Below are 16,506 nucleotides of genomic sequence, written 5' to 3'. Positions count from 1 at the left end.
TTTTTAGTTTCTTTCTCAGTGTATTTCTGATTTCTTACAGGCTTTTCAAACCCACTCATAGGTTGGTTGGACAAGTCAAACTATTGTTTCTACCTCATTCAGATGAAGAAAAGAATCGCAACTTTCAGACATTATTTTTTATTATTAGAATTCCCTTAATTGACATTGGAAAAAAAATGAGGTACTGTGTCTAAGTGACAAAGAAAAATGCGCCTTGTAATCATGACAACACAATTAGATGGAGGACAAAAAAAACACGTTGATGCATGATTAGCAAAATAGAAACAGGACAGTCATGTGGGACACAACGACCTCCTAAATAATCCTATGTATGAAGTGTTTCTGACCGGAGTCACTCGCCTGTATCCTATGTACAGATCTGAGGAGTGTGAGGTTGTTTTTGGAGAAGAGAGCGCTGACAGCAATGAGTGCAGCCCCCGAGCAACAAGACCAAACAGCTGTGACACAAACAAGCAGATGCAAAATATCCTCACTTTCTTTCTTTCTTCGTGACCGCTGTGCTGAGACAGATAGATGAAAACAATATTGTAGAAATGCAAACTAACTACATGAGAAGATTCCACTACATTGATTTCACCTACCGAACGTCACAAAGGATCATTTTCGGAGCATCTGAACAGCAGTTTTCTTTAAATATCCTTCAGTTTTTACCACCTGTAATCAGTATTTCAGTCATATGTTCATGAAACGTGCTGTATCAATCAAACATTTATATGGATGAAACAGTCTGACGACGCAGCCAAAAAGTGCTCAAAACAATAAAAAACAGACACTCAGCACCATTTTTTTAAACCAAGCAAATAAGCTTTCAGCTCTGCATCCGCGGTTTCATTCTTACATGCTTTAAGGAGTACAGAAGCTACACACTTACACCGAAGAGCTACAAGGAAATAAATAGTGTCACTTCAATGACCACAAGAAACAACTACACGGCGTCAGTTTCAGAATCAACTCCTCTCAGGGTGTTTAATCGTGATGCCGAGGCTCGACTATTACTGTCAGAGATGCTCATGAAATGTGTGAACAGAGGGAGGAGGTGTGAGGGAGTCCAGAGAGAAGCTACATGATGGTGTGAGGGAGGGAGGAGGAGGAGGAGGAGGAGTTTGTTGTGATGTAGTTTGGGGCGTTTCTTCTTCTTCTTCTTTGTTCTTTATGCCTCCAGCTCGAAGCCCATCCCGACTTTGTGTCCGCCGGCGTTGAAGTTCTTCCCGTCGATCAGAGCGGAGAGAGTCACCTTCACACCTGCGGAGAGGAGACGGCTCTATGTGAGACTTTAATACTTCTTTAATGACAAAATAATGCAGTTTAATACGTGTATTGTGAGTGTATAATAAAACGTGTCAAATCAGATATTTTACTAAAGTCACAGATAAATAAAACTCCTGCCTTTAGATTTTTTATGAACCCCTGTGCATCACTACAGACATTTTTAGCTTTTTTATTTTGTTTTCTTCTTTTTTTCATATATATTGTTATTGGGTTGTCAAGACATAATACATATTCAGTCGGTTAGGGTACAATTCACCCATCCCCCACCCCTTTTTTCATTCAATGGTTTAAATATATGTATGTGGCGTTATGAAAAAACAAAACAAAATCTGCATTTAAAGTGTAAAAATTAACATACAGTTGCAAGAAAAAGTATGTGAACCCTCTGAAATTACCTGGTTTTCTGCATTAATTTGTCGTAAAAATGTGATCTGATCTGCATCTAAGTCCCAAGTATAGACAAACACAACATGCTTAACCTAATACTATGCAAACAATTATAATATTTCATGTCTTTCTTGAATATATCCATGAAACATGCATAATGCTGGTAGAAAAAGCTAGTGAACCCGTTGGCTAAGGACTCCATTAAGAGTTAATTGGAGTCAGGAGTTTGCAAACGAGGAGCCCTAACAATGAATGAGATTTGAGTGAGGTGTAGAGCTGCTTTGACCAATAAAAAAAACACTCAAGTTTGCTATTCACAAGAAGCAACTGCTCATGTGAACCATGTCTTGCAAAAAAAGAGATCTCCGAAGACCTGGGATCAAGAATTACTGATTGTAAGGTGTTAAAAAGTCACGTTTTCTCCCTAGAAGTGGGTAGCCAGCTGCCAAGTTAACTTCAAAGGCCCAACGCAGAAAGCTCAGTGAGGTAAAAAACAACTCCAGAGTAACAACTAAAGACTTGAAGGAGTCATGGGAACTGGTTAACATCTCTAGTAATCTCTAGTCTACCACACACAAGATTGAACAGGTATGGCGTCCATGGCAGAACATCAGAGAGGAGGTCGCTGCTTTCCAAAGAAACATCACCGCACGCCTGAAGTTTGCCAAAGAGCACCTTGACACTCCACAACACTACTGGGAAAATGTTTTGTGGACTGATGAATCTATGGTGGAAATGTTCATGAAGAACACGCAGCAATAGGAATGGAGTAAAAAGGGCCCTGCTTTCCAACAAAAGAACATCATCCCAACAGTGAAGTATGATGGAGGAGCATCATGACTTGGAGCTGTTTTACTGCCTCAGGGCCTGGACCACTTACTGTCATTGAGGGGAAAATGTATTCACAAGTTTATCAAGGTATTCTAGAGGTTAATGTCAGGGTGGCTGTCTGTCAGCTGAAGATCAGTAGACGTTGGGTGATGCAGCAGGACAATGAGCTTAAACATCAAAGTAAATCTACAGAATGACTTCAAAAAAGAAAAACTGCCTTTGCCCTAAAAGCCTAAATTTGGTGGCCTCTCGTGCATTCTAATGCCACTATTCCACCTTAATCATTGCATATTTTAATGAATTATTGTGAGATAGAACAAGGGTTCTTCTGTTTTATTTAAGGCATCATATTTTGACCAGGCAGCAACCTTTGGGGCTGCGCAGTGAGGCAAACCAGGAAGTGCCTTATGCTGCATTCTACCGAATTCCAACAGGGGATGCTGACAGCGGCTGCAGAAGCATTTGGGTTCAATCATTCAAATACAAAATGAGAAAACTTCTCACTTAATTACCTCAGATTTTTTTTTTCTGTAAGAAATCACCAAAAATACACTATGGTCACAATCGCTAGTGAAAACTCTTCTTCTAAGACAATATGATGTAAATAGTTTAAATAATGGCCCCATTTAGAAGATAATAGAAGATAAAGAATGGTATGATTGTGGCGTGGCTACCTTTGATTGACAGGTCAAGAGTACAACGCTGAACTCGATGCCTCAAACGAGCCGTCCACAAACCAATGGGTGACGTCACGTCCATTATCTATACCAGTAGTTCTCAACCTCTTTGAGTCGCGACCCCCAATTTAACATACATGTTTTCCACGACCCCCGCTCACTGAACAGAATCTCACACACACAGTTCACCCAAAAAAGAAACAAAATGACCAAAAAAAGACACAAAATGACCAGAAAAGACACAAGATATATAAAAAAAAGACACAAAATGACAAAAAAAGACATTAAGTTACCAAAACACATGTGGAGACAGAGCTGACTTCCAAAATGATTTGGTGACCCCCAGAAATCATCTCACGACCCCAATTGGGGTCCCGACCCCAAGGTTGAGAATAGCTGATCTATACAGTCTAAGATTTTGCCAGTCTTCTTGTAAATTCTGTGTTGGACTCATGCTAACACATCCACATGCTCTTATTTTGAAAGCTACATGTGTTTGCTTTTAGTTTGAAGGTGGGTCTAACACGCTCTTTCTGTAACACTTAGTAAATACATGCACCATGAAAACAAGTGGAGGCTGGTTGACCACAGTGTGCTTTGTTCTCTTCCAGTAATGTCAGCAGCCAACCGCTCTAACAGGCAGTCTAACCTCACTCAGAAAAGTGTTTGACATCCTAACACCTGTCTGTGGCTCCCGTTGCGGTCTTTTGGGTGGTGCTGCTGCTGCACTTAGTGGCGGTTGGTTTGAAAATTTGTGGCGGCTGTGGTTCAGTTGGTTGAGCAGTCGCCCACTGATTGGAGGGTCGGTGGTTCGATCCCCGACCATGGCAGCCTACATGTCGAAGTATCCTTGGGCAAAATACTGAACCCCAAATGGCTCCTGATGCTGCTGTATGAATGAACTCCCAATGTGTGAACGGGTGAATGAGCGCAGTTTGTACTGTAAAGCGCTTTGGATAAAAACGCTTTATAAGTGCAAACCATTGAATACCTTGTCAGATGACGTTTATTACTTTAACCCATTGAAGCTTGGAAATCGGATACATCGTTTTGTAGTATTTGTATAAGCTCTCAAATACTTTTTGAATTTCATTACTATCTGCTACAGAGGCTGAAAAATCTATTATTTAGTAGAAGAGTTGACACTTCTGTTGAATTTCCAGTAAAACTTCAGGTTTTAGGGGCTGATTTTAAAATCACCCAGAGGTTTTACAGGAAGTTTTAGGCGTCAATGGGTTAAAATACTTCTTAATGGCCTTATTTTTGGCTTATTTCATTTACTACCTTTTAATATCTTTTAAACCCCTGCAGCAAAAATAGTAAGATAGTAAGGTGAGGTGGAGCAGAGCTTACCTGGCCGGAGGCTCTGGGTGTAGCCGACTCCAATCAGACTGGCATTGTTCACTTTGGCCTGAGGGAGAAAAACAGTATGAGACATGAAAGATACAAGCAGCAGATTTGTTTGTGAAGATGCGTCTTCATTACTCACAGACAGAGAGGCGTCTTTGTCCAGCTTGTATTTGGCGGCGATGCCGAAGCGAGTGTTGTTGCTGCCGGCGGTCCAGGCCAGAGTCACCGCTGTCTCCAGCTCCTCGTTCACCTTCTGGTAGATGGAGCCGCCGAACTCGGTGCCGTCGTTTCTGCAGAGAAGAGATTCAGACGTTGAGTCACACAGATGGTTTAACTTTCCCCTTTACTGCTCTGGGTCATCAGAGGTTTTAATTATAGCTCTCTTAAGACATACAGTACAGGCCAAAAGTTTGGACACACCTTCTCATTCAATGTTTTTCCTTTATTTTCATGACTATTTACATTGTAAATTCATCAAAACTATTAATGAACACATGTGGAATTATGTACTTAACAAAAAAGTGTGAAATAACTGAAAACATGTCTTATATTCTAGTAAGCAAAGGGTGGTTACTTTGAGGAATCTAAAATACAAGACATGTTTTCAGTTATTTCACACTTTTTTTGTTAAGTACATAATTCCATATGTGTTCATTCATAGTTTTGATGCCTTCAGTGAGAATCTACAATGTGAATAGTCATGAAAATAAAGAAAAACGCATTGAATGAGATGGGTGTGTCCAAACTTTTGGCCTCCATCAGTGTCACACAGTGTCCAAAAAAATGTCCAATACAATATACAAAATCTGTTTTTTAACCAACACAACCTAACCCTAACTCTGGCTTCTGTGTTTGTGAACCTTGTCTTTTAGGAGTTTCAAAAAGTTTTCCTACTGATTCTCAAATTACTCTAAAAATGTGTCTCTGGTTTATTGTGACTGTTCACACCTGGTGGACATTGCCTTGTTTTAAAAGGGTTCACAAGACAAAAAAATATGGAAGCATTGGTACAGGGTAAATATATATAATATAGATTTTACAAAAACCTGAGCATTGCAGTAGCTTTTCCATACATTTGAAAGGACTAACAAAGAAAGATTTTTTTTTAAATGACTTAGATGCCAAGATATCCTGAGTTTTAGTCCCTTGAGAATGGAGTAAACCCCAAAGTGTTATCCTACAATTTCCATGCAAAAAGACTCCCGCTGCATTAATCTGCTGTCAGAATAATCTGAAAAATTAGTAAACAACAACTCAGAATATCAGTGAAAACTTTGTTACACAATTTGTCAAGTTGACGTCATATTACGCAGACACATAGCAGATTAAAGTAAATAATTGGGTTAATGATAAGAAACTTTTTATTAATTCACATATTGCATATCAAATAATCACTCACATGTAATTTATAATATGATATTAGGTTGTTAAGTTAATTGCTTCTATGACCAAATACCTTAGATTAGTTTTTTATAAGCATTAACACTGATAACAAGTCAGTTAAATATTTTAGTGGTTTTAGGGATTAAATACAAGTCTTTGTAGCCTTCATGTTGCTTCCACAACCAGACTAGAAGCTCATCAACACACCACATCTGGAAGAACAACTTACCAATTTGGAAAGTGTGAAAATCTTCCTATTAACATTCATGTCTGAAACTGTCAAACAAGCCTTTCAAAAGATTTGTCATGCATACTTTGATGATAAAAATCTGTAATCTAAAAGCTGAGCAGAGGCACAGAAGCAGAGCCGGCCCAAGCCTCCATGGGGCCCTAAGCAACATTCAATGTTGGGGCCCTCTATTTCTGCCAATAATATTGATTGTTGATCATTCACACACCTACTACAAACTCATTGCAGCACTGTCAGCCTGATATGTCTTCACACATTTAAGGGGGTGTCCCAGTTAATTACATAAATAATACCAATACAATAATGATACAAATGATACCAATGAATGAATGATGTCCAGGGTGTTTTTTAATCTAAAAATGTATCACATTCAACTATAGAGTGACTTGGGGTTGATTTACACAACAATCCAAATGGTAAAGCATTATTTTTACTGTAAAAGTGTCATCTGGTTTATTATTTTTGAAAAACTTGAAAACATTCCTTTATCTTGGCGTTGTTGACATAAAATTGTATTTTTGTACAATAATATATCTTTGATCGTATAGAAAGTGTCACTCATGCATGCAAAATATTAAACAAAATATGTACATATTTTTTGCAAATTGCTCTTGGGGGCCCCCTAGTGGCCACGGGGCCGTAAGCAGTCGCTCAGTTCGCTTATACCTTGGGCCGGCTCTGCACAGAAGACTTCCTCCTGTCTGCCTGCTCTAACTGGTCAGGAAACACTGGTGTACAGTACTCACACGTTGGTGTGCAGCTGGAAGTCTCCGGCCCTGTATCCCAGGGCAAAGTTGTTCTGGGCCAGTTTGGACTTGGCCGTGTCGAAGGCCATCTGGTAGCCGGCCAGCCAGCCCTCGTAGCCCAGCACGGCAGCAGCGTGGATGATGGGACCCTCAAAGTCCACGTCACAGCCCAGATTCACATAGTCACGCTTGTAGGCCGTCTTCAGCTTTCCACTCTTCTTACTGGAAAAATTGATTTATTTAGTTTTTTTAAACTTTATTGCCTTTATGCACATTTACAGACAATTAACATCACAAAGGAAAACAAATCAAAACATCTTGAGATTGGGTCTCATCTGTCACACAAATGGCACTGTAGAGGGTATTACACATATTTTATCTGGTTCTGTATTCCCCAAAAAAAAAAAAATAATAATAAATAAATAAATAAAAAGGGATCATTTAGATAATAATAGTGTATAAGAGTCTTCAGCAATATGTAAGAAGACATGTTTCACTTTCTGTAACCACTGAGTGATCATGGGGGGGTCGGTCTTCATCCAATTTATAGTAATAATTTTTCTTGCAATCATCAACAAAATGTGGTAATTGTTCTGTGGTAAACAGGTGGTCAGGAAACACATCTAATAAAAATAACAAAGAGTCCATTGGAAGTTCTACTGCCAACATTTTTTCCAGTTCTTCTTTGACATTTTTCCAAAATGTTTGTACTTTCGGGCAGTCCCAAAATATGATTTATATAGTTTAATGTTAAATTATTTCCAAGATGGAAGGATCAACACTAACAGAGAAGGAATCAACTAACTAAAATATATGTTTCGTCTGTGCCAAAGAGATCTATTGTTATATAAAAAAAGAAATTAATAAACTATGAATCTATATAGTATTTGTGAGCTGTTTTCAAATAAAGTAAAAGATGAATTCAGTTTTCCAATGTAGTATTAAAAAATATGAAAAGGATGTTATTAACAAAAAACAGACACATGAGAAGTAGAGGATGTAAGTTGAAGCCTAAATCAACAATAAATAAATATATTAATGACTTGATAAATAAATGAATGTCATTGTACCAAATCTGAATAAATGCACCAATAATATTACAAATAAATGTAGCCATTAATTAATTTATTAATGTCATAAAGGACATTTTTTATTGATTTACCTTTGTATTAATCCCCCTATTTATTTATTTACTTTCCTTTTCATTTCTCACTTTTTTAAATTATTGTTTAGTTGAAATTTAATTGCAATAGATTTATTTATTTTTAAATGTATTTATTAATTTGGTTATTTTTTTCTTTTACATTTCCCCCTTATTTATTCCCTCAAACAGTTTCAATTCTGTATTATTTTCTAATGTGTCACAGTCTCAACTTTTTCTTTTTTTTGGTTGATCAACATCAGAACGCATAGTGATTTTAATGTAATTGTGGTACATATAATGACATATTCATTAATTTATCAAGTCATTTTTTATTTGCATTTTTATTATGGCAACTTCTGTCCTCTATGGAGCACCTACCGGTAGTTAGAGCTTTTCTTTTTAACCGTTCTGTGAATTTATTGTGCCAGCAGGCCTGACCCTGAGTTTCTACTTATTACATAATGTTTCATATAATCCCACCAGGCATGATATCACATGATATCACTGATTTGAGACAAATAAATGTTGTCTTACCCTGTGTTTGGTACAAAAGACGTGTCCAAGGCGACCTTCAGTCCTTGAGTCAGCTGGAAGTAAAGTAACCAGTGTGAGCCTTTAACAAAGCACTTTTTATCAGTTTGCAAAACCAAATCTGACGTTTCTTTATGTTTCCACACACCTGGTCCTCCACGGTGACCTCGGTAGCCAGCGTGTTATCTGTGTTCCACTTCTGGTTGACGCTGAGGCCGAGCTCCTTCATCTTGTATTTGGTCTCCAGGCTCCCTGCAGCCTTCCCTGTGTCCGTGTTACTGGAGCCAGATGTGTTGAACTCCTGACGGCCATTAGAACAACAGAGTCAATCAGATTATCAAGCATCAGCTAAATATTTAGAGAGAGACTTCAAAGACTAGCAGGGAGGAAAAGAAGAGAAAATGTGCAGACTGAGACAAAACCTAATTATTATTGTACAGCAATAAAATTAAAAACATCAAAAGGCGTATAACACAGGACACATCAGACAATACAGCTGAGAGACGACCCCGAACAAAATCCATGCAGGACATTAGTGACACATGTGATGAACAGAAACACACACTGACAAGTTGGTTAAATTATATTAATATTGCAGTTCAGGGTTAAAAATGCTGACAGGGGTGCAAATAGTACCAAGGTGACATTAAAACTGCAGATAATGTGATTTATTTTGTCAAATCTGATATTGGCAGCTCATATTTATGCGTCCAGAGGGTTGCACAAAAAAAAGTTTAAAGTTTAAATTTTCAGGATTTTTGGCAGTGATGCTGAAGCGAGTGTCGTTTTAATTTCTTAAAGGGTCATCACAACTGTTAAAATAATACAAATAATAATAATAACAATGACAAGTGCGATATTCAATCTAAGATGGCCGATTTCCTGTACGTTTTCGGGTATGGGTTCTTGAGGCTTTTTGGTGCGTCTTCCCATGATACACATATGTACCAAATTTCGTCTTTGTGGTCGAAATTTGTCTTTGTTGTCTAGGTGGAAAAATCCTATATTGTGAGGCTCTTTTGAAAATTTCAAGGTGGCGCTAGTGAGTCATTTTGCACGGTCCATTGCCGCGAATACCAGAATACGTAAATTTCACATGAGATTGATGTATATTCCAAATTTGGTGAGTTTTGGAATATGATAAAGCCCCCAAAAAGGCGATTCATTTGGGAGAAGGAAAAAAAATAAAATAATAGACGGACCAATTACAATAGGGTCCTCGCACCGTTAGTGCTCGGTCCCTAATAATAGCAATTGTGTAATACCGCATGCTGTGATATTTCCGGGGTATGTTCCCCTTCAGTCCTGACAGAACACTATGGTTGAATTTCAGCTCGTGCCCACATTTTTCTCAGCCTAGCATAAAGGCTAAAACAGAGCAGGTAATATTACTAGAGAGAGCAGAAAGTAGGTCGTCTCTGCACCTCATTCTGCTCTGTACCGGGTGGGAAAAGGGAGAGAAACTGATGGCAAAGCGAGAGACGTTATTATGTTCTCTGAATCCTGAATTTGATACCACAGTAAAAAACAAAACACTAAATCTCATTTTATACTTCCTGACTGCCAGAGTTCATTGTCATCCAGGTATTCAAAACAGTTTCTGGCAGTCAGGAAGAGTGAAATGAGACTTATTGTTGTTGTTTTTTACCATGGTAATGTCACTGGTATTGGTATCAACCACTACATTTCTGGTATCATGACATCCCTACTGTCTGTAAGTATTTGTATTAAGAGATTTTTTCTTTTGCCAGGTTCATGTTTAACTAAATAATGACTTAGGTTTTGAGTGCTGACCTTCAGCTTTGTGTAGAACTTGTAGCACTTTTTAGTGTGCACAGTTTTACTTTATAGAGTTCTCTGGAAAATCCACAAGGCAACAAAGAAAGTAACATCCTTACTCTCTGATAACAATCCCAAATTGCAAAGTGTTGCTTTTAATAGATGCAAAAAAAAAAGATTATTGTGCAACTCTACGCTCGTCTGTGGTGACTAGGAAGCTCAATATACTTAATAAATTGCTCACAACTAAGTAAACTATTGATTTTCTTTATAGAGGGAGTAGTGAATGAATGACTTAGACAGTTTCGGACATAATTTCTGGACGGTGCAGGATTCAGAATTCATCCTATGTGGATAAAAACACCCTCAAATTGAAGCTGAAAGGCAGCTCTGTACTCTTACAGGTGATGTTTCTTTTCAAAGTCCACCTGCTGGAGTACAGAGAGGCAACAGGAAATTTGTAAATGTCTAAACACTGCAGCTATTCATAATGAAATACTCTAGATCTTGAGCTAAGTAGAAGTGGGGAATATAATCTTGAAAAACAAAAAGAAGGGGCTCCCTCGTGGCCCCAGGGTTTAGAGTTCACATCTGGTCATATTTGTTTTTCTCCTCTCATTTCCTGTCATCTCTCTCTCCACTCTGTCTCCCTCTGATAAAGTTATATAACTGCCTTCAAAAACTACTTTAAAACGAACATTTTACATCACCACCAGGACAGTTCAGTACTCCAAATAATTACTTATTCATGCCGGAATAAATCATTTTACTGGAGTGCTATCCTGCTCTAATGTTCCCGTATGTGACAACACTCAAACCTTAATGTCAAGCTGGGAATTAGAAAGCTGAAATAACACTCATAATTAATAACGTCTGGTTTTTTTATTAATGCACGTATATCAGGAAAGAGCATCTGTAGATTTTTGTTTAAAGGGTTCTTCAGCTGAGGAGTCATAGGGCTGGAAAGATACAAGATTTCATTTGTTTATTTAGTGAAAGGAATGTGTTAAAGCCCATCATGAAGAAATTATTAGACAGGAAATGTGAGAGCACAGTTAAAACAGTTCGACCCCTGTCAACAGCCATTTTTCCTTATATTATCTGACATTTATGGATGAAACAATTAATGAACAAGACAATCTTCAGATGTCAAACTAAACTGAACTAAAAGAAGACTGAACAAATACATTAAACCGACTCAAAGACATTCTTTAGAGAGAAATGAAGAGTTAGATGTAACTAAGAGTGATGCGACAGAAAATGGAAAGCAATAATAGTTACAAAAAACACATCGATATTCATGCTGTATGATCACAAAGACAAAAAGAAACCATGAAAACAATAGAACAAGACGGTGGTGGTGGTCAGTGTGTGAATAAACAGCGGAATAAATCAGCTCTGACACCGATCTTACCATCTACATTAGAGCGAGCGGTCCGGTACAGACGGCAGCAGCATGGAGACAGAGCAGCGGTTAGGAGAGAGGCAGGTAGAGAGACACACAGGCCACACAACAAACATGGGGTTTGTCATGTTTTTCTACAACAGGGTCAACCAAGCAGGTCAGCATCAGCACCACTCCGAAACCTGGAAACCTTCAAGCTCCAGGTTACAGCGGGGGGGCAGGGAAAAGGTGCTGAGGGGCTCTTATTGTGGTGGTTTTTGTGTGGTGGTGAGGGGGGTGGAGGTGAGAGTGCAGCAGCAGGGAGATGGACTGGGCAGAAAGCATCTAGAAAATGACAATAGATTAAATAATAAAGAAAAGAAAAGTGTCCTCACCACTCCACTTTGTGATTTGGTCTTTAGATCCAGCTTCACCACTCCAAAGCCTGGTGGATTCAAAAACACAGAGGTGTGTGTTAGCAGGAATAAGGGGTAAGAGAAGTTAAATAAAATTCTTCATTTTTATCTTTGGATAGGGTTAGCCATCTGTTTCCCCCGGTTCCAGTCTTTTTTTTTTTTTTGAACAATGTTTTTATTAATTTTCAATAAGAACATACAAAACACATCAACACTCACCACACTAGCCACATAATGAAAAGCAGGCAGACCCCGCTGAACACACATACACAAAAAATAAATTAAATAAAATGAATAAAAAATTAAAATAAAATAAAAAAGTGTGTGAAGATAAAATAACAATTACAACAAATAATAATATTTTTTTTTTAAATAAAAAAATTGTTACACTCATTATGCTTACAGATAAATATAATCTACTGTTGCTTGAGAAAGTCCATTAAGGGTGTCCACACCTCTTCAAATTCTTGCACTTTACCCCTAATTACATAGGTTAGCTTTTCTAATGTGGTTCCAGTCTTTATGCTAAGCTAATCTAACCGACTGCTGGCTGCTGCTTCAAGGTAAATGGCCAGATATGAGTGGAATCAGTCTTCTCATCTAACTCTCAGCAAGAAAATGAATACATGCATTTGATGAAAGTATTCCTTTCATTCCACATCACGTACAGCAAGTTTCCTAGTGTACTGGTGTAGTGGTAGCTATTTGGGGCTTCATTTGTCAATTAATCTGTTTATTGTTTTCTTAATTAATTAATCGATTGTTTGCTCAAAAAATGTCTGTCAAATTTTCCTTAAATCCAAAATGACGTCTTCAAACAGTCAAAAAACGGTTCAGTTAATTGTCATATAAGACAAAAAAAGCAGCTAATGCTCACATTGGAGAAGTAATGTTTTATACTTTACTTGATAAAGACTAAACATACTATATTACTATATATAATATATATATTACATCTTTGTGACTCGCATTAGATTTGCGTGATTTGGGTTTGAACACACATATCCCTGTCTGGTCAATTTACCCATTAAAAATCACACAATTAATTTTCCACCAGAATGTTTTACATCATAAATACATAAAAACATTTGAAATACTTTGATAAACTATTTTATCCGTATTGCCTGTTCCTCGCTCAAACATTACATACCTACTTTAAACCTATATATTTCATTTAATCTTCGTTGGTTTTGTTTGTTTTGTAGATTGCCCCACTGACACCAATATTCATCCATTTATTAATATCATCCGCACACTCAACAGCTCGACTCACTGAAACACAAGATTTGAACAGTCTCTGCGTTTCAGGAATTCCTAACAGTTAATAATTTACTGTTTGGGATAAAACAGTACTCACCATAGCCCTTGCTGAATATATCCTTGGCAGCCTTGCCCAGGTCTGTGTATGAAGGAGGGACAGCCATTGTGCTGGGGGAGAAAAAGAAACTGATGACTCTCATGTTTAAGCCAAATAGATTACAAGTTCATGAAGTTACTTATTGTCATCAAGATAGTTATTGAACTATGTACAAGGACAAAGAACCAATCTTTGGTTATGAGGTTATGACATTTTTAGATCTCAGGCTGCCTGCAACAATGTTCAAACAAAGATGTATAAAAAGAAAAAACAACCAAGTGACAATAAATATCTAGGGCATAAAATAGTGCAGATGTGAAATGACAGGAAAAGCACTGTCAGGTATGAACAGGGGCAAAGGGCAAAAATGGCTCAAGATAAAAAAAAATGCAAATATATATTTCTATAAATTTACTTTCATCCAATTAATTTAATTTTCATTTCTATCTCCAACACAAACAAACATAACTGTTTCTGTGTGCATTTTAATCTGGGTGATTTCACATTAAAAAACAGCAACTATATGCCCTAATTACTATTTTTTTTTAAAGCTCTCTCAAATTTTGTAAATGCCCAAATTTGTTCAAGATAACAGGGGCAAAATATTTTTTTTCTAAATGCATTAGCTGTCATATCATTCATGTCTCCCATTGAGCTCCAGCAGAAGGGAACAGGATGTTCCTTTAGAGGCAGCTGGGAAACTAATGACAAACCAGCTCTGCATCCGGCTCAACCAAGAAGCTGCTTTACTGAAGAAACTGTTTGGAATAACCCGATCCTGGTAAAAACAATAAATTTTGCTCCTCATTGACACTGTGAAGCCATGATGATTCTACTGAAATGAACAGTCATGTGACAAATAGTCACTGGAAATCTGCTTACACAGAGCAGAGTGGAGAGGACAGAAAAGGGGAGGCTAGAAAAATGAAAAATAAATCAATATGTATGACATTTGAAGATCCAATTTCTATTTCCAATATTAGTGACACATGTGGGCACTTGGGAAAGTGTATGTATGAATTCCATTTTATTCCAATAGTGGAAATAAAAATCAACTTGCTTTTAAAACATTTTTTTAAAGATGCATTCTGCACGAAAGACATGTTTGAGTTGTTCCCACTTCTAGCTATGACTGTGCTGATTCCACAGAACAGGAGGACTTATATATTTTATGTATATATATATTATGTACTTCAGAGGAGCAAAAAACACCCTACAACGGCCTGTTGGGGTTCAGAGGGTTCATAAAAAAATGTATAAGATCAACCTTTTTCTCCTCTTCCAGCATCAGAACAAAAGGTCCTCCACACATCTTAAGGTTGTAAAAAGAAAAGGCCCTCATCCTGGTGATGCTGCAGTTACAGCAAATGCACACTATTACTGGAGATGTGCGCATTGTATTAACAACTGGTTAAGAAAAAAACAAAACTGCATTGTGCTGTATTATAAGCATTACCGACTCTCTTAATCAGGACAAAGGACAGCAGATGGGCCAGTGAAGGAGGTGTGGGGGGTTTGACTGCTAGCTAGCTAGCTGCTATGTGAGCTGCAGTCACAAGCCAGCTAACTAGCAATAAAAGGACAAATAGAGAGCGACATAAACTAATAGTTATAGCTTTATCTTACGTTAATGTTCATTTTTTGTGTCTGCACCCCCTAAAAGCACACACACACACCCCTTCCTCACAGCTAGCCAGGTAGCTAGCCACACACCTTAATAAAAGTATACATAAAATATAATAAAAGTAACAAATGCATGACTTTCTGCACGGTAAAAAGGATTAAACTGTGCATTGCAAGGCTAAACATCATTACATAACAGAGCGAGCCAACATGCTAGGTGGCTAACCTTGGGGAGAGCGACGTTAATGTGTATTAAACGTGTAATAAACAACTTAACGCTGCATTAAGAGTTAATTTGTGGTTATTTATTTTTCTTACCGGGTCTAGTGTGTTGGGCAGGGGAGCCTGCGGAGCCTGGAGAGTCCTGGAGAGTTCGTGATGCTGCTGAGTGGATTGACAGCTAGTTTAGCTTAGCATAAGAGGGGACAGGGCACAATGAAGGAGACATATGGCGCATGCGCGGTACCAGTGAGACGCGACAAACAAAGAGTCAATAAAAACCAAGAGTTAATCCCTCAGCCCACAAGATCATTAAAGATGTTATACACGGGTTAGATAGATAGATAGATAGATAGATAGATAGATAGATAGATCGATAGATAGATAGATAGCAATAGAAATTACAGCGTAGCAGCAGCATTACACACAGAGACAATGACAACACAATTAAATAAAAAGAACAACCTAGGCATACTTCAAGCAATAAAATATAAAAATACAATAAAATACAATAAAAAATAAAGTGTCTAAAGAAGGAGTATGTATTAAGGAGTGCAATAGAATTCCAGTGCAGAATAAATATGAATATACAGTATAAAAATGTTGGTGCTATGAAACAAATAGAGTGCAATGAACAGTGTGCATAAAAAACACATAAAGTGCATAGACAGTATGTAATGAACCAGGTTATTATTTGTTATTGTACAGTGTGATGGCATGTGGCAGGAAAGATTTTTTATATCTGTCCCTATGACAGCGGAGCTGGAGCAGCCTGTGAGAGAAGGTGCTCCGCTGTCTTTCTACTGTCTTTCTACAGCACTTATACAGTCTACGGTTATAACAAACATACATAATAAATACGTTTAATTGTAGGTATCTGAAGGTATCTGAAAGTCTGTTACAATCAGGACTGGGCAATACAGTAAAAATATTCTAGTCCAATATAGGTCATTTCATATCTCAAAAGCTAAATATATTCAGATATAGTATGTTTTGTGGTAATACAGTAAAAAAAAATAATATTAACGGATGGAAAGTACAGAATATTTCTTATATGTCTTGTTTTGTCCAACCACCATTTAAAACCCCAAATTATTAACATTTATTGCAATGTAGGACCCAGGAAAGCAACAAATCCT

General features: G+C 37.6%; 1 protein-coding gene across 1 annotated transcript; it reads right to left on the bottom strand.

Annotated features, from left to right (window-relative positions):
• Window positions 1–117: 117 nt before the first annotated feature.
• On the bottom strand, window positions 118–15,602 carry zgc:56235 (Voltage-dependent anion-selective channel protein 2-like). The gene is made up of 9 exons (XM_059358264.1): window positions 15,467–15,602; window positions 13,526–13,596; window positions 12,148–12,197; window positions 8,738–8,890; window positions 8,593–8,645; window positions 6,915–7,136; window positions 4,675–4,825; window positions 4,539–4,596; window positions 118–1,263 (listed from the first exon to the last, which is right to left on the bottom strand). Exons 2-9 carry the CDS (start codon window positions 13,590–13,592, stop codon window positions 1,172–1,174), a joined length of 846 nt encoding a protein of 281 aa, XP_059214247.1. The 5' UTR covers window positions 13,593–13,596; window positions 15,467–15,602; the 3' UTR covers window positions 118–1,171.
• Window positions 15,603–16,506: the final 904 nt, after the last annotated feature.

The sequence above is a fragment of the Centropristis striata genome, chromosome 19 (assembly GCF_030273125.1).
Source record: "Centropristis striata isolate RG_2023a ecotype Rhode Island chromosome 19, C.striata_1.0, whole genome shotgun sequence".
Taxonomy (NCBI): Eukaryota; Metazoa; Chordata; class Actinopteri; order Perciformes; family Serranidae; genus Centropristis; species Centropristis striata.
This window is presented reverse-complemented; position numbering and strand designations above follow the sequence as displayed.

Coding starts and splice junctions, on each gene's coding strand:
- zgc:56235 (XM_059358264.1), bottom strand. CDS start 13,592: ATGGCTGTCCCTCCTTCATACACAGACCTGGGCAAGGCTGCCAAGGAT. Junction 7,137..8,592: donor TCTTTTGTACCAAACACAGG/GTAAGACAACAT, acceptor CAATTTTTCCAG/TAAGAAGAGTGGAAAGCTGA. Junction 4,826..6,914: donor TTCCAGCTGCACACCAACGT/GTGAGTACTGTA, acceptor TCTTCTCTGCAG/AAACGACGGCACCGAGTTCG.